Genomic DNA, 24545 nt, shown 5'->3' on the forward strand with positions numbered 1-24545 from the left:
AACATGTCATACTTCTCTCCATCCTTGCTATGCTTTTGAGGTAACAAATGATCTTTCTGCTTCTTTTTCAGCTGAAACTAATCATAGCTACCACATCATATTGAAATAGAAGGGGAGCATCCCTTGCTGGGTAGCTGCTGCTTCCTTCACCCCTTGGACACTCTCCCTCTTGCAGAGGATATGGATAGAAAGTTGGAGGTCTGCAGGAGCCTGACTGATGGAGAGTGGGAGGTGGCGTGGTGCTACCCTCCAGAGGTGGAATACCAGTCCTCCATTCCCTGTCCAACCCTGTTGCCACACACAGATTCCTGTTTGGCATGCAGTTCTGCAACTGTTTCTTAGTTCCAATTTATGGACTGTGTTGTTGCTGAATATTGATAAAAACTTGTCACATCATTTAGGTTTTTATATAGGGCATAATGATGATGGAAATTGTGTGATGTTTAATTGAAAGATGTTAAATTTTTATGATAATCTGGAGCCATGTAATTTTTTCTAATATATAAATAAAAATGAATCTCTATATTCTTTAGACTACCCACCAACCAACTCCCATATGACATACCTGAAGCTTCTGCTTTTACTGCAGTGTATTTGTTACTGGAAAAGCAGAATTGGGTTGGGGGGGGTTGGGGGATTTTTTCCCCACACACTGTATATCCTGCCTTTCCCTCTTGTCACCACATGGTGAATTCTGCATTGCTGTGGTGAAATGTGAGTTTACATGGAGGACTGAGGAAACGACTACCAAAAAGTGACTCTTTAGCAAGGGTCAGAGATGAAAAAACAAAATATAAGTGCTCACTCTCTCTATTTTGGGAAAGAGGGTACAAGGTGGGGATATTTATTGTATTACACAATAAAATTGACAGGATTTGAGCACTGATTGTTAATTTTTTTTAATATAGTGAATTTTTTCTCTTTCTACCCTGTGTCCTCATTTCTAGCATAAGAGGCATTTTTGTTTATATAGTGTTGTTCTTAACTGTGTACTTTTTAAAAAGAGAGTCTTTGTGAGTAGGAGCCCTAGACTAAGAGTTAAAACCTGAGTTCTAATCCTTAGTTCAGTATTAACTCATTCTGTGATCCTAGGCAACTGAATTCTTTGGGATCTCTCTCCATTTAGAAAGAATAAGATGATCTCCAAGGTCCTTTTTAGCTCCAAAATCTAGAATCCAATGATCCTATTTGTATATACATCTTTTCCCATATGTTTTTTTCTACTTAAAAAATGATTGTGTCTGACTATGGGTATTCCTTTCTTGTTTTATGTGTAGAGTGTCAAGAATTCCCTTTACAGATTGAATTAGGGCTGAAGAAGACAATGGTCAAAGATTCTTTATGGGTTTGGATTTTTATTTTTTTTAAGCACTTGATAAAGCTTAATTGGTTTTTTAAAAAAAGGAAATTTTTGTCCATTAAAGTTATCCTTCAATTTAGTCTATTTCCTTTTGGTTTAAAGCAAAATGATAATCTTAAATCTTTAATCTTAAGATTAAAAATGTTTTTTGATAACTTCTACAAGACTTTTACTAAAGCAACTAAACCATCAATCAGATGTTCTCGTTTTCTGGGGATAGTCAGTTATCCCACATACTCAAGTTCACCATAGCCAAAGGTTCCCCAAGATTGACTTGCACTACTTCCTATCAAAGTCCAAGCAGTGAATATGCATTTGTGTCTACTAAAGTGACACCCTTAGATTTACTAGTAGGCTGTTTTTATTGCCAAGAAAATTTCTCAGGCCTCTTTTGTGTCATTCTAAAAAGTGTTGGTATAATGATGAGACCTACAATAAGTGCCTGAAATGAGATTTAAAAAAAGAAAGTGACTAGCTTTTATCTCACATAAATTTAAGAAATAAAAGATTTATGATAGTTAGTTGTCTGGCTCTATTCTCCTCCCCCTCCCCTCCCCAAAAAGAAATGGAGTTATAACTTGTTTGACTTTAGTGCTTATAACAGTCCTTTGAAAAAAATGAATAATCTTAATTCCTGAAGAGTATCTGTACCATGTAGAGTAAAGACTTGAATCCTTACTAGGAGTCTTAATTCAAACTTCTAAGGAAGAAAAAATGATTGTTTGATGCACCAAGAGTGAATACAAAACAGAGTCCTTTTACAACCTATATAACCAAACCAGTCTCAATTCTTTCTAGGTTCTTGGTGCGATCATTTTGACATCTGAATTTTAGACAGAATTGATAATGGAGAGGAAGAGCTAATAAGATATGGTGTGGCTACCACCAGGAGAGATTGTCACATACCAAATGAGAAATGATCCATCTAGACAAGTACATGAAAGTAAGAAGTGCAGCAGGTGGATAGATTGGAGGAGAATGGATGTTTGATTCCAGCCTCAGACACTTTACTAGTTGTGTGACCTTTGGAAAGTCACTTAACCCTGATTGCCTCACATCCAGGGCCATCTCCAGATTTATATCTGACCATTGGACCCAGATGACTGAAGGAAAAGATGAGGCTGGTGATTTAGGACAGTACCTCCTTCATTCAAATCCAAGTCACTTGCTTGTCATGGCATCACCTCCCTGATGTTGTGATCATCTTTGAGACTGAAGGACAAGCATCATCATGAAAGTAAGATCTGAGTATATGGAGCCAGATGATAGCCATTATTTCCTTAACAAACAGAATCATGGTGCTTTCTGTAGCAATGGAGTTAGTGGGCAGGGGACAGAGAAGGTTTTGACTATTGTTTTTTAGGTTTTTGCAGGGCAAACGGGGTTAAGTGGCTTGCCCAAGGCCACACAGCTAGGTAATTATTAAGTGTCTGAGACTGGATTTGAACCCAGGTACTCCTGACTCCAAGGCCGGTGCTCTATCCACTACGCCACCTAGCTGTCCCAGGTTTTGACTATTGTTATCATCCATTTTTAGTTTGATGTGACAAATGAAGGCCAGTGTTCCAAAGACTCCTTTCTTTGGACCCATAATTAGTCTGATAAAAGTTTTACTGGGAAGAAGCAGCAGTATCTCTTTCAAACAACCTAAAATTACATCATTGTGAAAAGCTGAATTTTTCATCTTCACTTTTAAAAGATACTAAGTTTACTTTTCCTTTCAGTGAGTATTTAACAATTCCAGGTGGTAATATTTGGTTTGTGAATGAAAAGCTAAAAATAGCTTGCAAAGTAGGTTTTATTGCTTTTTCTTCTTTATTTTCTGCTTTCTTGGCTTTGGGACTTCTCCAGGAATGTTATCATTATTATTGCCTAGACCATTATGAATTCTCTGCATTGATGGCATTAGAACCCAGGCAAATATCTCACCTACTTATGTTCTAGTTTATGTAGAATTTATGCTCTAATTCACATAGAATAAGCACTGTGTCATTTTTCTGCTTATCATTTCGGCAGTTGATGAAATTCCTGAATTGCATGGTAAGATCTCTGCAAAAAAAAGTTTATTTTTTTATTATAGTAGTGTAAACAAAGCTTGGTTTTATTATCTACATGCCAGCAATTAAATAAAGGACCTAGAATTCTTTATTTGCTATTGGTACAGAGAGACTTCAGTGATATAAGACTGTTCTTTGCCAAAACATGAAGTGGCTCCAATACTATTGACTCCACTATAAAATGTCATTTATCTTTTTTTTTCTCCTGATAATTTTCATAGTTTTATTTACTTATTTCTACTGCTTACTTTCAAGTGTCTTCCTTTTCTTCTTCATTCCTTTTCCCTCCCCCAGCTTACCTTTAAACTTCTAAATTTCCTGATTACCAATATAAGATTTGTCTTGTTACCTTATTTTATCTTGGTCTGTCATTCCATTTTCTGAATAACTACTTTTAGCCCAATAATCATTTGTTCAGTTTCTTCCTATTATAAAGAATATAGATTTAGAAAATATTTTGGTGGGATGGATGGGGAGAGAGATAGATCTATGATTCCATTCATCCTTATTGAGAAAATTGATGTACCCATGCAGATCTATACCTGTTCTGTAATTTATAGCCTTACAGTACCCAGGGGCCCTGAAAAGATAAATGACTTGTCCAGTCACACTGCCAGTATGTGTCAAAGGTAGGATTTGAACCATTAAATTTCTAACTCAGCAGCTCTTTATCCACTAGGCTACAACTGCTTTATATGGTTTTATTTTTTTAAGTTATATAACTTCATCAAAAATGATATTTAAATTAATTCTAATGATCATGCTAATTCTGATCAAGGGGAAGTGTCCAAAGAAACTGAAGTGGGTACAAAGAGAGCTACCAATGAATTTGAAGTCTTAAGAGAGGGATTCCTAGTTTTTTTGTGTCTTGGACCCCTTGGTAGTCTGATGAATCCTATGGATCCCCTTTCTCAATGTCTTTACACATAAAATAAAAGACATAGGACTTCAAATATATTGAAACATAGTAATCAAAATATTTTTAAATAGCAAGTTTACAAACCCCTAGGTTAATTCTTGGCTTTACATTAGGATACTTGTACCTCATGTTAAAACACTATAGATTTCCCTGTTTTCCCCAGGAATCAACTTTTATCTTTCATTTAAGACTCTAGTTAATGTTCCCCCACCCCAAGATTCTCCATATAATACTGTTTTACCTTTTCTTCTTCTATCACCTGGAACTCTTTTTTTTTCTGAGCCTTCCAGTTTCATCTTCCTGTTTTTCCATGCTCAAACTGGATTTCTTTTTAAATTTTAAATTTGTGTTGATATAAACCCTTTTTTTCTTGATTGCTTTTATTAATTTCATCTATGAATTCAAGTTTTTGAGTTTTTGATCTACTGACTTAAAATTAAGGACCTTGCCAACTGTCATACCTCTTCTACAACTTTAACACTTGTGGTCCATCAACTGCACTTTGTATTGACTTCCCTAGTCCGAATGGGAACTCTGTGAGGGAAAGGACCTGCTCCCTTTTCTTTTTATACTTTTAGCACTCCAAAATGTGATAACACACGTCAAAGATCCATCCTAAGGTGACTGCATGGAAGAGGTTCACAAAGTGCTATCAGAGTTCATAGAGGAGGTGTGGCCTAGGGAATAATAGGAGCTAAGTAAAAGAATCTAATTGTGGGAGGAAAGTCTAGTGTGAAATGGGCAAATTGTTTTTAGGCAATAGCAAATACATTTCAAATGAAGTGAAGGATTTTTATAAAGGGTACTAGTGAGAGATAAAATAGTCCCACCCTCCTAGGATAGATCCTGAATGTCAGTTCAGAAAGTCAGTTGGACTTTCAATAGTACTAATAATTACAGTAGCCAACATTTATGTAGTGCCTTCGACGTGCCAAGATTGTGGTGAGCAGTTTATAGTTATTTATTAATAGAATTGTTGAAGGTGATTGAATAAGGAAGAAATGACATCTGTGAACAAAACTTGATTAGAGAAGAGCCTAATTTATAATTAAGAAGACCAACCAAATTCTAGTACAGAGGCTAGATAAGAGGTATTGATAAGGGCCTAAAGTATGATTCTGAGGGGAAAGGAGGTAATGGATGCAAGAGATAGTGATAGGATTGGGCTGCTGATTTTATAAGAGCTAAAAAAAGAAAAAAAGATGACTGGGTTCCACATTAAGCTGATTGATAGAATAGTGGTTCCATTAAGTTATTAAGTCAAGAGTCAAAAATGGCATCAGTTATGTTCATACAGTATTCAATTTAAACCCTGTCCTACTAGTAAATTAAAAAGAAACAGTCTGATACCTTACCTTACCCCCCCACACACACCAAGTTGCTCAGGACATAACAGCCTTTATCATTTGTTTTCACATTCTGTGATTGTATATTATCCTTAGGTGAAAAAATAACAGATGATTTTGAACAACCTGCTAAAAGCCTTTCTGGTAATTTTATTTTTCACAGGGCTATGATATTTATGAGGGGAGCTATCATTTTGGATCTCTGACCAGTAAAGACTTAGATGAAGTGGAAATGACTGGAAACTTAAGGGGGGGGGCAGTGATTGTGCTAATTTGTCAATTGTGGTAACTAGGGAGAAGAATGTTGGTTGTTGTTTGTCATGTGCTTTTGGATAGCTGATTTAAAGATTCAGAAATGGAATAGGTAGGATTATTACATGACATGAAATGAAACTCCAAAAGAGCACTTGGTAAAAGAGATGGGAAACACTCGAGAACAAATTTTGACAATATACCCATAGATAATTCTGATCAAGAGGAAGTGTCCAAAGAAACTGAAGTGGGTGTAAAGAGAGAGCTACCAATGAATTTGAAGTTTTGAGAGATAGAATAGAAGCAAAAACTGGTTAACAGGACAAATTCAAAAGGTAGCAAAGTCTCATGTGAGAAAAATGAACAGTACAAAAAATGTTTTGTGAGGTTTTGGTACTTTTTAAGCTTTGTTGGGAATGAGGCAAATCAAGAAATAGCATTGTACTTGAGGTCAATAGGCATACCACAAAATGGACAGAAGCTTCTGTTTTCTTTACTAAAGAGAATGATGTTTAGATATTAGAAGGGGGGGGGGGTGGCTAGGTGCACAGTGGATAGAGCACCGGCCCTGGAGTCAGGAGTACTTGAGTTCAAATCCAGACTCAGACACTTAATTACCTACTGTATGGCCTTGGGCAAGCCACTTAACCCCATTGCCTAAAATTCCGAAAGAATTTGTGGATTTCAAAGCTGAACCTTTGAGGAGTTATGATGGCAGGAGTAATAATAAGCAAATATCCTGATTTTCAGATTCAGGAAGAAGGTAAGTAGTTCAAATAAGAGGCTAGTGAGGCACATTTCCAATTCCTGATAAAACTGTAAAATGGGTTTAATTGGGACCTATGGTAAACTTGGCTAAGAGATCAACAGAGTCATCTTGGACCCATTAAGAATATAGTATAAACAGTCTCTTAAATGAATGCTTATTAAGATAAAGCATCTTTTTTTTGTTTTCCAATTATATACAATAGTAATATGTACCCATCATTTTTTGCAAGGCTCTGAATTCGACAATCCCCCCCCCCCCGAAGGCTGTCTGATAGTCTCTACCTTGTTTCCATGCCATACATTGATGTAAATAGAACGTGTTATAAGAGTAAACATAAACCCCCTCCCCCACCCAAGAGGATAAGAAACCTCAAGAACAGAGAGAGAAATTGTACTTCAGTCTGTGTTCAGATTTCAATGTCTCTGTCCCTGGGGTGAGCTGCTTTCTTTATCATAAGTCCGCCAGAGAGGTTGCTTCAATATTTTTCCCACAGTTGCTACTACTAGCTGTCCCTTCACTCTATTCCTCCCTACTCTCATTTATTCTATTCTCTCTCTCCTTTCATCCTGACCCTGTCCAAAAGTGGCTTGTACCTGAGTACCCTCTCCCTCCGTCTTCCTTCTCTTCTATCACCTAGTCCCCCTTCCCTCCCCCCATTCCCCCTTATCCTATCCCTTTCTTCTCATTTTTCTCTAGGGTAAGATGGATTTCCTCACCCTATTAAGTGTGTTATTTCCTCTCAGCCATTTCTGATGAGAATGAAGGCTCACTCATTCCCCCTCGCCTTCCCCCTTTCCACTCCATTGAAAAAGCTTTTTCTTGACTGTTATGTGAAATCTGTCAGCTTCTCCTTCATCTCCTTTCCCTTCCTCCCAGTACTTTCCTTTATCACCCATTGACTCCATCTTTTTACTATATTATGCCATTATATTCCGCTGCTTCCTATGAAGGTAAAGCATTTTTCTAAGTTTCACAATATCCTTGTGCGCCGGATAAAGAGATATGGAGCGGATGATATTATAGTTTAGTTCAGTGGACTCTTTTGTATCAGCTCAGGAATTTAGCTGATACGTTGAATGAGAGAATGTGTCTAGTACATTAAAGGTAAACACAAAGCTTGTTAAGTTGTTGCAGCTGAATTTTTGAACAGGATGGGAAGTGATAGTAGAAAGTATTTAAGGTGAAAAAGACGTAGGAGTTGTCCCATATTATCTTCAGCCCTCAGTGGGTCACGTTGACACCTGGCAGGTGACGGAGCTGAAGGGTGAGCGGCAATCAGGGAGCTGGGCGTGTCCGGCCGTTGGCTAGAGCTGCTTGGGGGCCTGAAAGCAGAACTGAAACCCGGAGAAAAAGAGATGTTGAGGGAAAAAGGGGTCAAATCTGATGGCTTGTCCCGAGGGCAAGGGATGGGGTTTCTCGCGTCTGCCCGCAGGCCCAAAGCGCCCCTCCCTCGCTTCCAGTCGTGGGTCCCGGGGGTGATTTCTGGGCGGCGCAGGCGGTGGGCGCCCGCCCGGTCCCAACTTTGGGGCTGCCAGGGCTGGGCTGCTTCCGAAAAGCCCGCAACCGCAGCAAACTCGCTTTCCCAGAAGCGCCTGCGGTTTGGAGTCTCCCCGAAGCCCCTTCCGGGCCCAGGACGAGGCCGCAGCTTGCCGGACTCCAGCTCCCAGCATTCCGCGGCCCGGGAGCCTCGGAGCCGACCGCATCTCCCAGCCTGCCCCGGGCTCGGCGGGACGTGCCGGCGCCTATAAGAGCGGGGGCGCAGCGGCCGCAGCCTATTGTTAGTCGGAGCCGGGCCGCCCTGGGTGCTCGGGGCCGAGGGAGCCGGAGCCGCCCGCTCCCCGCCGCCGGCCGGCCCGCCCGCCCGCCCTCCGGGCTCCAGGACCGTGGCCACGGCTCCCGGGGCTCGCCCCCTCCCCCACCCCGGGCCTGGGCGGCGGCGGCGGCGGCGGCGGCGGCAGCGGGGGCGGTGCAGACCTTCGCGGGAAGCGGCGGCGGCGGCGGCGGCGGCGGCGGGGTCGGGCCGGTAATGGGCCTGAGGGCCGCGGGGGGCGCCCGGGCGGGAGCGAGGGAGGTGTGGCGGCTGTGCGGGGCGAGCCGGGGGTCCTGGCCGCGCGGAGGAGGGAGCCGGGGGCGCCCGGGGCGGCGGGGGGAGGGGCCGGGGGGCAGCGCCCGGCCCGGCCCGGCCCAGACCTCCTCCTCCGGCGCGGCTTCCAGGAGCCCCGGGCCGAGCCGAGCCGCCGGAGCTGGCCTTTGTCCCGCGCCGAGGAGGGCGGCCCGGGCGGCTCCGCTCCGCCCGGCCCGGCCCCGGCCCCTCCAGGGCTCTGCCCCAGCCCTGCTCTGAGCCCTTCCCCTCCAAGTGCCCCGCGTAGGCAAAGGGAAGAGAGAGGGGAAGCCCGGAGGTGCCCAGACAAGGGCTGGGACCCCCGGCAGACAGTCCCTTAGCCTCCCTGGGCCTCAGTTCCATGTTCTGTAACATGCGAGACCGCAGGGCTGGCACGGCCCTGGCACGGCCGAGGATGGAGACATCCTGGAACCAGGATGCAGATCCTGAACCAAATCTTCTGGATCATCACAATAGTTGAAGAGAACCATCCCCGCTTCTAATTCTAGCTGGAAGGAGGGAGGGCTCACTGAATGAAGGCCTTTCTGGTTCCAGTAACTTTAACTGAAAGCCCAACTACCAGGAACAGCCTTCCTTTTAACACTGAGTCTTAAGGGAAAGAAAATTCTTGGACTCTGTAACAGAAATGAATCAAACTCTTGGTTTTTCTGATGATGTTGTCCTTAAGAGAGACGCATGTAACATCCTCAAATATACATTTGTTATCTCAAAAAAAAATTTTCCTAGGCATCCGGTCCTTCACAAAACCTCATCATATATATTCTTGGTAGGAGTAAACTTCACAAACTTGAAAAACTGGTCCTTTTTTTTGAAGATTGAGTCTTATTAAAATACAGATATTATGAATCCTCATTTTTATTTAATCTACCTTCTTTCAAATCTCAACTGGTACCTCTGTACAACTTTGGTAATTATAGATTAAAAAACCTATAATACAGATAGATTACATGTAGATTAATTATAGACATAGAGAATGGCAGTATACATGCCAGTTGTCCTTACTTGAAAGTTCCTATGAAGAGTCTTAGTGTTTTCTCCAAGACAATTACATGTTTTGGAATTTGTTAATTTTTGATATTTTAAAAGACTAATAGGGCTTATTACTGGTGTTGGAATTTTAATTTTTTTCCAAGTAGTACATTGATTTATTTAGATAATTAAATTAGTTTGTGTGTATCCAAAGGAGTGGGGGTCAGGGTAAACTACTTAGAGAAATGGATCCCCACATGAGGTTAAAAGATGAATTTGGTGAGGTGAAAGGAAAATTGAGACCCTTTCTTTGGCAAATATTGGAAAGAATAGTTATTTCAGGTTATTGTACAAGCCTTGTCCACCTTTAAGCTATTTGGACCAGGGAGATTTAGTTAAAAAAAAAAAAGGCAGGTCACATGAATTGAAACTGATTTTGGTCTAGAATAGACAAGTCTTTAGGATGGTTAGTTAGTAGCAAGTTAAGAAAATGATTTAAAGCCACAATATTTAGAATTCTGCCAAATACTTGCATCTAGATGTATGAAATAGTTGAAAGTACAACAATTTAATTTGCATGTTATTTCATTCTCAGGACATTTTCAAGGTAAAATGTTGTTGCTCTTCTATTAAGTTTCTCCTGTCACTGGCTCAAAAAACCTGAAGCATTTAACAAAAAGCAAGAAATAATGTCAAGGGAAAGAGCATTCTTCCCAACGATTGTCACTGTACCCAATTTAGATAATAATAACCTAAAGAGATGAGAACTACATGAATGTGTGGACTAAAACACTGGAAGATTATTAGGGATTGCATAGAATTCAAAATTAGACCCAAAAGCTGTCTTAGCACCTGCATCTGTAAACAAACCAAATGTAGGCAATACCCAGGAGAGTTTGTTGTAAGTAAAGACCAAGGCTGGTGTAAAAGTGAAGGGTTTCCATTTAATTTAGTTTCCCAAGGTATTTATTGAATATAGTAGGAAAAAAAATATGAGATTCAGTTGACAGTATTTTTTCTTTTCTCATCCTTATATTTTCATGTATAGTTTGAATGTGAGATTTTTAGTGTTCTGTTGATGACAAAGTAGAAAAAGATGTTTAAGGTAGATTCAGAGCAATCATAGATCTAAAACTGAAAAGGACCACCAAGTCCCCTTATTTTGTAGTTGATGAAATGGAAGCCTAAGGAAGTTAAGTGAGTTGCCCAAGGTCATGTGGGTCATAGTGGCAGAAGTAGTATTTAAAGTAAGATCCGACTTCAGTCAGTCTACTAGGTGAAATTTTCCTGAGCTCATTTATTCTGGTGACATCTGAAATCTGAAGGAACAGGATTAGCAGGACTGTGGACTATAATTTTATCTTAATTTAATTAAAATTCTTACTTTTCTGGAGCCTACTTTTTTCCTCCTAGTCTGATTTCTTTAGGCATTATTTTATTAGTATACTCTTTATTAGTAAATGTAGCTAAGGGTTCCTGGTGAGATCTACAGATATATATATATATATATTTATTTAGGTCTCAAGTCCTCACAAGATTCTGAAGCCTTCCAATACAGAATGAACCAAACAAAGCTGGCTAGATGGTTAAGCTAGACTCTGTGTAGAAAAATGTGTGCAGGCAGGTGAGAGAAACCTAGTACTGCATTTGTTCTTGTCTTTAATGTAAACAGGGCCATCAGAAACTTGTGTTTGAGCTTTGGTGTTTGGTGGAAGATTCATCCTCTTGCCCCTTGACAGGAATCCCTAAAACCACAGTATGGACTGGGGAGCTTCTCTGCAGTATTGCAAGCCCAATCTTTCTGGACAGTGTTGTTATTCCTGATGCATAATTAGTAACTAGTGAGATCATAGTCTGGGCTCTGTGACTGAAGCTCTGTGAAGCAAACTCCCATTTTCCAGGAAATTGGAATCCAAAGACAGAAAAGGAAAATTATTTGCACTCTGGAGGTGACTGATGCAGACATACTCTTCTGTCATGTGCCTGTGTGCTTATGAGATAATCTGCTCAGAACAAAATTGTTTCACTGCATTTTTAATGTGTTTCTTTCCCCATGCTGCTTCTTTCTATGTCTCAAAGGATATGAGGCTGAGTTTTGTGCACACGTGATAATTACTATAATCAACAAGCCTTTACCAAGCATTTACTTACAGAGAGCCATAGTCAAAGTGAAATGATCCCTTCCCTCAAGGAGCTTACTTGCTGTCAGAGGAGAGGACATTGATGTAGAGTAACTGGTGGAGATGAGGGACAACCCGAACCGTAGATCAAGAAAGGCCTCTTACATAGGGGTCACTTGAAACTTGAAGAAGACTTGAGGGGGTTTAAAGTGCTATCACTTGAGGATAGATGAATAGCCCATTTCCAAGGAGCAGTTTGACTAGACTGTAATGTGTGTAAAGGAGAATAATAGGTAATAGGGCTTGAAATGGAGGTTGGGACAATTTTGAGAAGGAATTTAAATGCCACACAGACTGAGGAGTTTAGATCTGATACTACAATTAATAGAGAATCACTGGAGTTTCTTAAGTAGGGGAATGACATGGTCAGACCTGTACTCCAGGAAAATCACTTTTATCCTTCCTGGAAGATAGATTGGAATGGGAAAGAGCTGAAGTAACCTAGGCAAGAGGGAATGAGGTCCTTAATTAAGATGGGGGCTGTGTGAATTAGAAGGATGAGGAAAGATGCAAGAGAGAATGGAATGTTAGTGCAGAAATGGTGTTTATGAAAAGGATGAGTTAGGGGAAAGGGATGTGATTCTGTTCTGGACATACTGGTTTGACATGGCTGGGTCCAGTTTGAAATCTCCCAAAGGGCAGCTTTTGATAAAGGACTGTTAACTCAAGAGAATAAGGGCTGGTTCTTTAGCTCCAGTAGTTCTCTGCATTGGGCTGCTAAATACTGGACCTGGAGTCAGGAAGACTCATCTTTGTGAGATCAAATCTAGCCTCAGAACTTTGAGCAAAGCAAATGGCAAACCTCTCCAGTATCTTCACCAAGAAAAATGCAAATGAGGTCATGAAGAGTCAGATATGACAACAAAATAACCATTAATCTCATTTCTGTCTTCATTGCCTAGATACTGTTCATCTTGATCAGGGAAACCTAGTAAGAATACTCTGACCAGATTCAGGAAAAATCATTCATGGCTAGTGGCATCCCAGGGAATAAGGAACGAAAAAGTTCCCTGGAGAATATTCAGGGACAAATGAGGGCTAGACTAAGTCTATTTCTGGCTTTCTCTTCTACTATCACATGTAGTGCTGACCCAGAAAGGGTGGAGTATCAGGCTTGAAAACATTTAAACTGACAAAATTTCTAACTCAAAAAGCCAAGGAACAGAGGCCCTAAGCTTTGTTTTTATGGAGAAGCCATTTCTGTCATCTCTAAATAGCTGTGACTTAAATTCTGGATCTTCAAAATCCTTGGGCTGATAGTTGATCTTGAACCTTCCCTTTGCTTAGGGGCTTTGGGACTGGTACTCTTGGGATACTGTAAAAGATTCCTACTGTGGAGGTGACTGGCTCAGACCATCTTCATCTTGTGCCAGTGTATTTATGAAGTAGTCTGTCCTGTTGATGTGTTTTAGGACAGAATTTTTCAACCTGTTCTGAGTCTCTGTTCCTATTTCAGTATTCCATAAGGCAAACTCTATGAGACTTTAGGGTTGAGGGAAAAAATAAAATCAGGCAATTGTGTGGTATATTGGAGATGAACAATAAAAGAGATGGTCCAATTTTTGTAGACCAGATTCAAATCATACAGGAGAAGGTAGATGAAGGTTAGCCCTATATGTGATTGGGGTCAAAAAAAGGGAGTTGGAGGGGTTTTGATAATAAGTGGATGCATCTGAGACTGACTTAGGTCAGAATCAAATCTTTAAGCCCTTTTTTCATTTTGGGGAAGGAAAGGGATCCTGATCTATGACTATGGGTTTCATAACAGGGCTGATGTTAATACCTGTCTCTTTCCCTCCTTTCTTTCCAAGCAGAGTCCTTATGAGCCTGTCTAGCTGTTGGTGAATGGGGGCTTTAGGGCCTTTATAGTGGGCTCCCCAGGGAAGTCCCTACAAGACCAATGGATGCATTCACGAGCTCGAGTCTCAAGAGGAAGTTTGAAGATGTGGATGTGGGCTCTTCCATTTCTAACTCAGATGATGAGATCTCTAGCAGTGACAGTGCTGACAGCTGTGACAGCCTTAACCCTCCTAGCACTGCCGGCTTCACACGTGAGTAAGCTGTCCCTTCTCTGTATCTAAACCCTCTCTAGTTCTAGAACAAGGGGCATGCGATGTAGCTCTCAGCATTTTGTAGGCCCTTGGGAGAGCTGCCTGTGCTTAGCTTCAGTTCAGTTCCACAAGCATTCTGTCCTATGTACAAAATACTAGACTCACTTCTGAGAATACAGAAATGCAATAATTTTTTCCGTAGTTTTTCCCATTAGGAGCTGATATTCTAATGAAGAGTAATGGACAAACTATAAACAGAATTAATGCAAAGTAATCTGATGAATGACAGAGCATTTTTCAGGCTTTTCTATTTTTTGTCATAGAGTCTCACCTAGGACCATTTAATTGCTCAGATTTCCTAGGCTCAGTTGTAACTTTGCTTCTTTTCATTTTACTCATACCCTGATTTTCAAAATTTCCGAATCTGCAACTATATCAAAATGTCAGGGGCAGCTAGGTGGTGGTGCAGTGGATAGAGCACTGGCCCTGGAGTCAGGAGTACCTGAGTTCAAATCCAGCTGCAGACACTTAATAATTGCCCAGCTGTGTGACCTTGGGCAAGTCACTTAACCACCCCATGCCTTAAATAAATAAAATTTTCAAAAAAACGTCAGTGATATCTGGGTAATTTGTAGAAATAAAAAGTCACTTATTTATTATCCAGGACTCACTTAAAAAAAATAATGAATTCAGTAAATCTCAATAAAGACAAACGGGATACAGGCAAATATCCCAAATAAAATAGTAAAAGTTATTTAAATTTTCATTCTTAAGATTTACAGTGTTGTCACTGCAGTTCTTCCCTCCACTGACACAAGTTGCACCTTCTTTTTGCTATAGTAGATGGTTTCAAGTTGGTAGATCAAATTTCTAGTGATGAGTTTCTCTAAAAGACTCATAATAACAACATACAGAATATAACTGAGCCCAAACTTGACTCTTGTTCAGCTTGCTAAAGGACTTTACAAAGCTTGTTTGGGTTTTTTGTTTTGTTTTGTTTTTAGGTTTTTGCAAGACAAATGGGGTTTAAGTGGCTTGCCCAAGGCCACACAGCTGGGTAATTATTAAGTGTCTGAGACCCGATTTGAACCCAGGTACTCCTGACTCCAGGGCCGGTGCTTTATCCACTGAGCCACCTAGCCACCCCAAAGCTTGAATTCTTTCGGAATAGCCTTTGAAAATCTACAAAGAGGGTGTTGGAATAGGATCTTTGCAAAAGTTAAATTTTGATGAAAGAAAAATTTAGGTTCTTTAAGAAAATTATGACTATTCTGTGAATCCTCTAAACCTTTTTTACATACTTAAAAACTTTTGTTGCTTAAGTTTTTGATTTTTTAAATTTATTTGCCATTTTATTCAACATTTTATTGGACTGTTAAACAGTAATTTATTTAGGGCCTGTAGGTGGCACACCAGATAGAGCACCAGACCTGGAGTCAGGAAGAATTCAGTTCAAATTTGGTCCTAGTTTTGTGAGCTTGGAGAAGTCGCTTTCTCTTGGTATCAGTTTCCTCATCTGTAAAATGATAGGGAGAAGGCAATAGCAAATCCTTCTAGTATATTTGCCAAGAAAACTTCAAATGGGGTCACAAAGAATTGGACACAACTGAAACAACTGAGCAATAACAAATATTTTTTCCCCACAACTAATCCTTAAACCTACTGATTGTAATTTTTTTGTATTACAAAGATATTAATGCTTTTGCATGGATTTTTTTCTGTTTAATAACTTGATATTAGTCAAAAGACCTAGAAATGAAAAGTTTTTTTTCCTTTTGATATGATCCTAACTTTAACATCTTTATGTGAAATGGTATAATCATCTTGATAGCTTTCCAGAATTGCCATATTGCTCTCCCCAAAAATTGCCCTAGTGATAGCAATTGTAATGTGTATTAATTTCCTTATCTTTACTTGCTCCTTTTTCCTGAAAAATTGATGGAAATGAAGTATTAGCTCAAAGTTGCTTTTATATAATTAGTAGAAATTGAACAGTTTTATGTCGATCTCAACAATGTATTTCTTATTTTTAAATTGGCTGTTTATATTGTTTGAACATTTTATCCCTCAAGCATGGAAATGGAGAAAGAAGAATGGGGAGAGTTAGTGGATGGGTTTAGACAATACCCCACAAGATGAAGTGGGAACTATTCATGAAAAGGAAGGCACTAAATTAATGATAACACTTATATTCTGGGTTGATTGCACATTGTGCTGTCTCCTTTCTCCTCAGCCACATCAATCTTGAAGCGGCAGAAACAGCTCCGGAGGAAGAATGTACGCTTCGATCAGGTGACAGTGTACTACTTTGCCAGGCGCCAGGGCTTCACCAGTGTGCCCAGCCAAGGCGGGAGTTCTCTGGGCATGGCCCAGCGTCACAATTCTGTGAGAAGCTACACGCTCTGTGAGTTTGCTCAGGAGCAGGAGGTCAACCACCGGGAGATCCTCCGTGAGCATCTGAAAGAAGAGAAGCTGCATGCCAAGAAAATGAAGGTGCTCAGGGGGCAGGGGGGCAGGGGACAGAACTTTAGCTGGTCAGGGTTGAGAAAAAGGGACAAGGACATTTGGGTCTTTTGGTTGTGGCCTAAATTACCATTCAACTTTATAATCTAACACTTGTAGAGTGAGGAGCTTTGCTAATAGGTAAACTATCTACCTTACCTTCTAAGAAGGAGTTCTGATTTTCCCCCTGCTTTCCAGTTTGCTTACGTGTGATTGGGAAGCCTTTGTCACTGTGACATTTATTTTCAAATTATTTTTATAGCCTCATAAAATTGTGTTGGTTTTTTTTTCCTTTGACTTACCCACACTTCCCACCCAGGAAATGACCCCTTATTTGGCTACTCAAGTACCATTGTACTATACCATTTAACTATATCATTGTACTCTACCATTTAACACTCAGGTAGCTATCAAGTAATCATCCTCTCACACAAACAAGAACTTTAAATACTAGGAAGAGGAAAGGCCATGGCAGACCATTTCATCCAATTCTGCCAGCATCAAACCATTTGGGCCTTTGACATTCCAAGTTCGGAATCATATCTTTGGACTTTCCATCTTCTTTGAGAAACCCTGCTTTAAATACATTCCAATTTATTTTGAGGCCACATGACTTTTAATCATATTCAGAAACTCAGTGGGAGGAAAACAGAAGTATGGTGGGACTAGAGGAATTTAATTAGTGACTTGTATGTAGGCCTTATCTCATTTCCATTTCCTTTTGAGAACTATGTTTCTGCAGCCTACTCTGCCCCCATTATAAAGGGCACAACATTTAGTAGTATTCCCTTGCTTCTAGATGTTCAAGAGTTCCATCATTGGCCCCATAACTACATCTTGGCAAATAGACACTGATCGATTTGCCATTCAGAGTTTATGGGCTTCCTCCCCTCTCTCCCCTAGAAGAAATGTCCTGGCTCCTGAATCTGGCAGAGGGATGCCCTGCCAGACTGATTCCATCCTGACCCTAAGGGAGACCTTGGCCCCTGTAGGAGCTCCCAGGGCAAAATCAGGTAAACCTAAGACTTGTTTTGAGAGTTCTGCTTGTTTGCAGGAAACCAAGCCAAGAGCAACTAATGCTGCATCCAATAAAGATTCATATGTCAGAAGAGAAATTCTCATCTTTTGTTTTCAGTTTGCTCCTTTTTCAGGGGTTTTCTTTCCTTTGGTTTTAGTAATAATAATAATAATAATAATTTCATATTACAAAATACTTTGCATCTGTTGTGTCATTTAATCCTCAAAACATCCATGTGAGAGGAAATAGAAGTTTTATTCTTGTTACAGATGAGAAATACTAAGTCTAGAAAAAGAAACTGATTTATCCACATCCTAGGATTCACAGGTATCAAAACTAGGGGTTTAGAAGTCAGCTCTTTTAACTCCAAATCTATCTTTTTTTTTATAATCATTATCTTATTCATCTCTTCTTTTTTGATAAGGTTTAGTCAGAACTTGTCCACAGACAAGTTCTATCTTATTGGTCTTACATTTAATATCCTATAGGCACTTGTACATATGGATTCCATAAGTGCCTTTGGTAGTAGAATAAAAGTTTTAAACTCATCCTCCCCAGTCTCACTCAAGCATCCTTGGCACAACTTCAGAAGCAAACACAGGAGATGGAAGAGCTGAGAGACACTTATCTTGTCCGCTGAAAACTTCACATTCCTGTAGCTTAGATGCTATGAACATTTTGTTGACATAATGACATCTGTTACAATTTGTCTAGAGTTTTGTACATCACTGTTAGGATGGTCTTATTTCTGACCATTTTATTGTTGGACTTTTCCAGGACACTTTGAGGTTCTTATTTGTAGTGTGGGGATTTGCCATGAGTAGGGCCACGAAAGAGAGTGATCATCTGACACCTAGTATTCTAGCCAGTAGGTTACATCTTGCTCTAGGGATACTGGATATGTGAAATTTTACAGCCTGCAAAATTGTGCAGAGATTCTCATTTCTTAAAGTAAACTACATTGACCCCTGTGTCCAAGTTAAGAATAATCCTATGATTCCTGGTATCCCTGCTTGACTCAGCTGTGCATTCTGAGTTCAGAGAAGTTGTCCACTTTCTGATTTCATTCTAGGATCTTAGTCATTTCACATGCCCCCTCTTGAGGTTGCATTGGACAGATCCAATAGCGTCTAGTTATCAGTCGTGACTATTTCTTGGTGAAGTGGTATCAACTTCACCAAAGTGTTTCGGTAGGAGTTTGAGCTACTGCTTATGTCATTAAGAAGTTAAACCTCTCCTCTTCCCTCTATTTTGAAAACCAGAGAGAATTTCTTTATAACTGCTTTAGGATAATGAGTCCTGGATTTTGTTAATATTATGCAGGTCACATTTTTGTAAGACTTTCCAATCGCTTATGGTTCATTTTATGGTTCTAAAAGCATATGTAGGGGTGGCTAGGTGGCGTAGTGGATAAAGCACTGGCCCTGGAGTCAGGAGTACCTGGGTTCAAATCCGGTCTCAGACACTTAATAATTACCTAGCTGTGTGGCCTTGGGCAAGCCACTTAACCCCGTTTGCCTTGCAAAAACCTAAAAAAAAAAAGCATATGTAAAGACTTCCAGTTGCATAGATGTTGTTTTTTTTCCTCCTATATTTTTCCAATTGAACTTTTGATTTCAGGATGCCATTGAGTCTCTTGACATACACGGAAAGCCACAGCCTTCTCTGATAGCTTTGTGTTCACAATATATCTTGGCTAAAGCCAAGCTAAAGCCTTAGTCATCAACTTTCCTTGGCAGACAGTAAGAATTTATGTTTACAGAGTCCAAATGACGTTTTGATATCATAGGAGGAAGAGTCACAAAATGAATCTTGGCACACATAACAAGTGCTTATGCTCTCTGATTTGATTTTGGTTTCTCAATGGAGTCATTTAGTTTGATGCATGTTCACTAAGTGATTAATAAGATGTTTTGGTTTGATTCGCTTTTTAATATGGAAGCCATACTTAGTTCTAATTAAGAGAGATGATTGATGCTGGATTTAAGGTAAAGCAGAACTTACTATAATGGGCTTCGCTTGAAAAATGCCTTAGTTTTGTATCAGTTTTTTTTTGACAGTGTCATATTAATGGTTTACAAATACTTTTACAATCTTGCCACACTTGAACTCATTTCCTATATTTATATAAATAAGCCATGAATGCAGAACTGAGGTGAAGACAGCATAAATATACTTTCAGTCAACTTGTTTAATAACTTTCAAATTAAAATAGTTCTTTATACCAACAGAACTTTTTTTTATTCATAGTGTTCTAAATGTTTTGTGTATTTTATAGATAATGCTTTGTAGAAAGTACATAAATAGTTGGCCTGTATTTTCGAGTATGACAGATGCTCTCATCTTTCACAATAGATCATGATTGTCTTCTGTTCAGAAAGGTGTCTGAGGGAAGGAAGCTGGTGAGGCACATTTGCTAGTAATTCATGTGCTACTGTGAAGTACTTGAATGATTAATTATGGATCTTCTTTAGTCCTGCCTTGACAGTTTGACAGAGAAGCTACCATTTTTCATCTCCCTTGCAGGGATTGTTCTCTTGTACACAGTGTTAATGGTGGTATGTCAGCTTGCTGTTTCTTGTTGGATCCTTCTGTGTTGGGCTTCTTTCAACCACAATGATCAGAAATTATCTTCCTTTAGGAACGTTCTCTCTCAGCTCTTATTCTTTACTTTTCATGGATCTGTAGTAAAATGTTTGATTGATGTAAAATTTGTTTATTTTGTTCTTTGTGTGGCTTTGACTTCTGGTATCCCCTTATCTTTTTTATTTTTTTTCTGGTGCTGATGAAGGGAATGTAGAATTTCTGATGTGCATTTGCTTTCTGGATTTTTTTCCTGTTTTTTTTTGTTGTTGTTGTTGCTGTCTTTAATTAGGTTTTTGCAAGGCAAATGGGGTTAAGTGGCTTGCCTAAGGTGACACAGCTAGGTAATAAGTGTCTGAGATAGGATTTGAACCCAGGTACTCCTGACTCCAAAGCGGGTACTTTATCCACTACACCACCTAGCCGTCCCATGAATTTTTTTTAACAAATTTTTTTGATGGGTCTCACATAACAAATACATATATCTGTCTCACCAGCATTTTTCACTGTATCCTATTCCTTACCCTCTTTTATAGTCAACCCTTACAATAAAGAATTTTTAAAGAGATGGGGGAAAAAAGTTCAGCACAACTAACATCAAAAAAATCTGATTTATATATAGTGTTCCACAACCGAGTCTCCCAGGAGCAAAGAGATGTAGTTTCATTTTTTTCTTAAGAGCCAAGATTAGTCATTCTAAATGCATAGCATTCAGTTTCGGCTTTGCTGTAGTCATTGTGTATATATTGTTTTGCTGGTTCTACTTGTTTCACTTGATATTTATTCATAAAACATTTATTCATGAACTGTTCTTATGATTTCTCTTAAATGATGGGAGAATAGCACCATTTTATATAATTACTGTTTGTTATAAATGGTCAGTTGTTTGGATTCTTGCCTTAAAAGTAAAAAAATGAACTTTTCAAAATTCCAGTCTAAATCTCATTTTCAGAATCATTGAAGAAAGCAGTGCTGATCTTTTTTGTTTCTATTTTGTCATTAGGTCTAATTTCTGTGAGTTTGCAGTATATAATATCTTCAACTTTATCTCTTATAAAACCTACTCTGTACTTAGGAATGGAATTATTTTTTATGATTCCCCTGTACTTTAACAGCAACAATGTGTGTGATTTGAAGTTGAGGTTATCATGACCCTTGCCTTTTAATGAAGAGATATGATTCCAGTTTTATCATGGTGTATAGTGGAAGTATTCTTGTCTTTAGTCCATTTCATATATAAACTTGGTGTTTAATGGTCAGAGTAACATTCACCGAAACATTTCCAGAGATATGTATTTCTGATTTGTTCTAATGTATTTTGCCTTCTTTTGGCACTAAAGCATGAATGAATGCTACTCATTCGGCTGTACTCTGTCAAGTGGATCATTGGCTATTTTGAGTAGGATGAGCCACAACTTTGGACTCCCCAATCTATTTCTTTAATTCTTGAAACAGTTGCCTCCCACTGGGATGCTAACCCTACCAGAGCCTGATTGATTGGCCATTGTTCAGAGTTCTTGCCAGGCCTGCAAAGTTATAATATTGACACTCCATAGAATACGTTCCCTTAACTGGCATCTCCCCTATTCTTCCACTGTTTCTTCTCATTTTGGGAACTTTGAGGGAGTCATTAAATGTACCAAAATATTTATGCTACCTTTTTTACTAAGATGTATAAAAAGAACACTAGAGTATTTGCTTTTCACATGGAATACTGTTCTCTGTTTAAAACATGGCATTTTTCAAGTAGATAATTTAAGCCTATTATGGTAGTGCTTAGCCTTAAACCCATCATTATCTCTTCTAAATAGAACTAAGTATGTCTTCCAAAGTAAAGCTGGTGTATTACCAAAATATCTTTTTAATCATTTGATGTGATTAAATGATGATATGATTCTTAAAAAGCCACATCACATTAAACAGCTTCTTCATTTCATAGACTCTGATATCTGATGAGATCAACATGTCATTTCGACTCAGGAAGCATGAAATTCTTAGTGTATACCTATCATGTGCCAAAACCTTCTCAGAGAATACAAAGCTTTGTGCTTCAAATCTGGACCAAAATTGAACCATTTGATCAAGGGTAATATAAGCACTAAGGTCTCTTCCAAGTAAGGTACATGAAACATAAAAGCTCTTATCAAAGAGAGAGCTATATCTGTATATGTCTAGAGTCTAATTGCATTCCTGATACTAAAGTTTATTGGGGGGGGGGGGAAACTTTAAAAAAATTAAATCATAGCGTGCTTTGGAATTGTAAAATAGGAAAATATCCTTGTGAAATTATCTCAATATTAATGAATCACAGCCTATCATCCTAAGGCAGTTTTGGAAAGAATATTTTCTTGCCAAAAAACAAGGAAGAAAATTGATAGACATAAACATGTTACATGTATAGGATCATGAGGTTGAAAAACTTTCAGAAAAGTAGAAATCACTAAGCAATTCAAAATCTGACATTAGAACCCACCTTTTTCAAATGTTGCTGGAAGTGGTTTTCCTCTAAGTGGAGCCTATAAAACAATTTAGATTGGGGCGGCTAGGTGGTGCAGTGGATAGGGAAACCAGCCCTGGAGTCAGGAGTACCTGAGTTCAAATCCAGCCTCAGACACTTACTAATTAGCTAGCTATGTGGCCCTGGGCAAGCCATTTAACCCCATTCACCTTGCAAAAAAAAAAAAGAATACCAGTCTTATTGAACTATGCAAATTATGCAAGGGAACATTACTGCCAATTGAAAAATTTTTATACCTAGCAAAGACCTAGCAAGATACTTACTGCTTGAACCAGGAGAACATTGTACACAATCACAACAATAATGTAAGGTGATGAACTCTAATGAACTCAGGTCCTCTCCACAGTTCAGTGATCAAGGACAATCCTAAAAGATTTGGGATAGTAAATGCCATCCATATCTGGAGGAAACTATGAAACCCTGAATGCAAAACAAAGCATATTATGTTCACTTTTTAAAACTTCTTTGTTTTCTTTTTCTCATTTTTTCTCCCTTTAGTTTCTAAGTCATTCACAACCTGAAATTGTGTTAAACATGATTATCCATGTACAGCCTATATCAGATTACTTGCAGCCATGGGGAAAGAAGGGAGAGTGCTAGTAAAAATGGGAGAGTGGTAGAAAAAAATGTGGGAAAAAAGATAAAAAATTAAGTAAAAACCAGCCAACAGAGGGCAGCTAGGTGGCACAGTGGATAAAGCACCAGCCCTGGAGTTAGGAGTACCTGGGTTCAAATCTGGTCTCAGACACTTAATAATTACTTAGCTGTGTGGCCCTGGGCAAGCCACTTAACCCCATTTGCCTTGCAAAAACCTAAAAAAAAAAAAACCAGCCAGCATTGCCAGTCATACCTAAAACTTCAAATACCTTGTTTCTGTATTTCTAAGATTTAAATACCAAAATAGGAATTTAATTCACTTAAAAAAAAAAGATACCTACCTGCTAGAGTTATACATTAGAAGCTCACCATTTTTCATGGACTAACAAATAACAAATTCCAGAACAAATACAGACCTCAAAATAGCTATAAATTCAACCAAATTGAGCAAGGATCATTATCACAGAGCTGTTGCCTGGATTATATCATTGAACAATAAAATGTACAAATAATATCCTTGATAGATATGAAGGATAGATCAAATGAAATGAACTTAAAGGTATTTGGAACAAAAAACTTTCAAAATATAGATACTAGCAGAAGAAATCAAAATCATGTGGGAATAGGATAAAATATGTATCCCCTTGTATCCTGATAGCTACTGGAGTTCTCCCAAGGATGATTTCACTGAGCCTATAGAGGATGAGTTTATATATTTTTTAGGATTTTGTAAGGCAAATGGGGTTAAGTGGCTTGCCCAAGGCCACACAGCTAGGTAATTATTAAGTGTTTGAGACCAGATTTGAACCCAGGTACTCCTGACTCCAGGGCCAATGCTCTATCTACTGTGCCACCTAGCCACCCTGAGTTTATTTCTTAAAGATTTTATTCAGTTATTTTGTCAGCCTGTTCAGGAATCTGTAAGATAGTAGATATGGGGGGCAGCTAGGTGGAGCAGTGGATAGAGTGGAGTCAGGAGGACCTCAGTTCAAACCTGGCCTCAGGCCAGGCCAATACTTAATTAGCTGTGTGACCTTGGACGAGTCACTTAAACCCATTGCCTTGCGAAAAAAAATAATAAAATATTAGATATATAAAAAAAAGCAAAATAGCCTTTTATCCCATTACTATCTGAATTCTTTTGAATAAGATGTGAATAACTAAATTTAAAATCTGTACTAATGAAACAAAGGGCTATTCACCCAAAAGCAGCTATAGCTGCTGTCTAAAAGCAAGAGGATTAATAGACATATTTAGGACTCATGATAAATAGGTAAGAACCATACAGAAGTATTCTCTGGG

At 39.1% G+C, this 24545-nt stretch overlaps 2 protein-coding genes across 5 annotated transcripts in view; both read left to right on the forward strand.

The window, feature by feature from the left end:
- Window positions 1–6468, forward strand: part of TFCP2 (transcription factor CP2) — an 81938-nt gene extending 75470 nt beyond the window's left edge. The window contains exon 15 of the mRNA XM_074225911.1: window positions 72–6468. Within this exon, the coding sequence (XP_074082012.1) occupies window positions 72–109 (38 nt within the window). The 3' untranslated portion in view covers window positions 110–6468. The remainder of the gene's footprint in view (window positions 1–71) is intronic.
- Window positions 6469–6971: 503 nt separating this feature from the next.
- CSRNP2 (cysteine and serine rich nuclear protein 2) overlaps window positions 6972–24545 on the forward strand; it is a 28883-nt gene continuing 11309 nt past the window's right edge. Inside the window, exons 1-3 of one of the 4 annotated variants that reach the window (XM_074225909.1) lie at window positions 6972–7136; window positions 13789–14025; window positions 16259–16518. In XM_074225909.1, the coding sequence (XP_074082010.1) occupies window positions 13875–14025; window positions 16259–16518 (411 nt within the window). In that variant the 5' untranslated portion in view covers window positions 6972–7136; window positions 13789–13874. Of the gene's footprint in view, window positions 7137–8499; window positions 8727–9029; window positions 14026–16258; window positions 16519–24545 lie in introns of those variants that run through there. The other 3 variants (XM_074225908.1, XM_074225907.1, XM_074225910.1) reach the window with 3 other exon arrangements.

Source organism: Macrotis lagotis, chromosome 2 (assembly GCF_037893015.1).
Source record: "Macrotis lagotis isolate mMagLag1 chromosome 2, bilby.v1.9.chrom.fasta, whole genome shotgun sequence".
In the NCBI taxonomy this organism is placed as follows: Eukaryota; Metazoa; Chordata; class Mammalia; order Peramelemorphia; family Peramelidae; genus Macrotis; species Macrotis lagotis.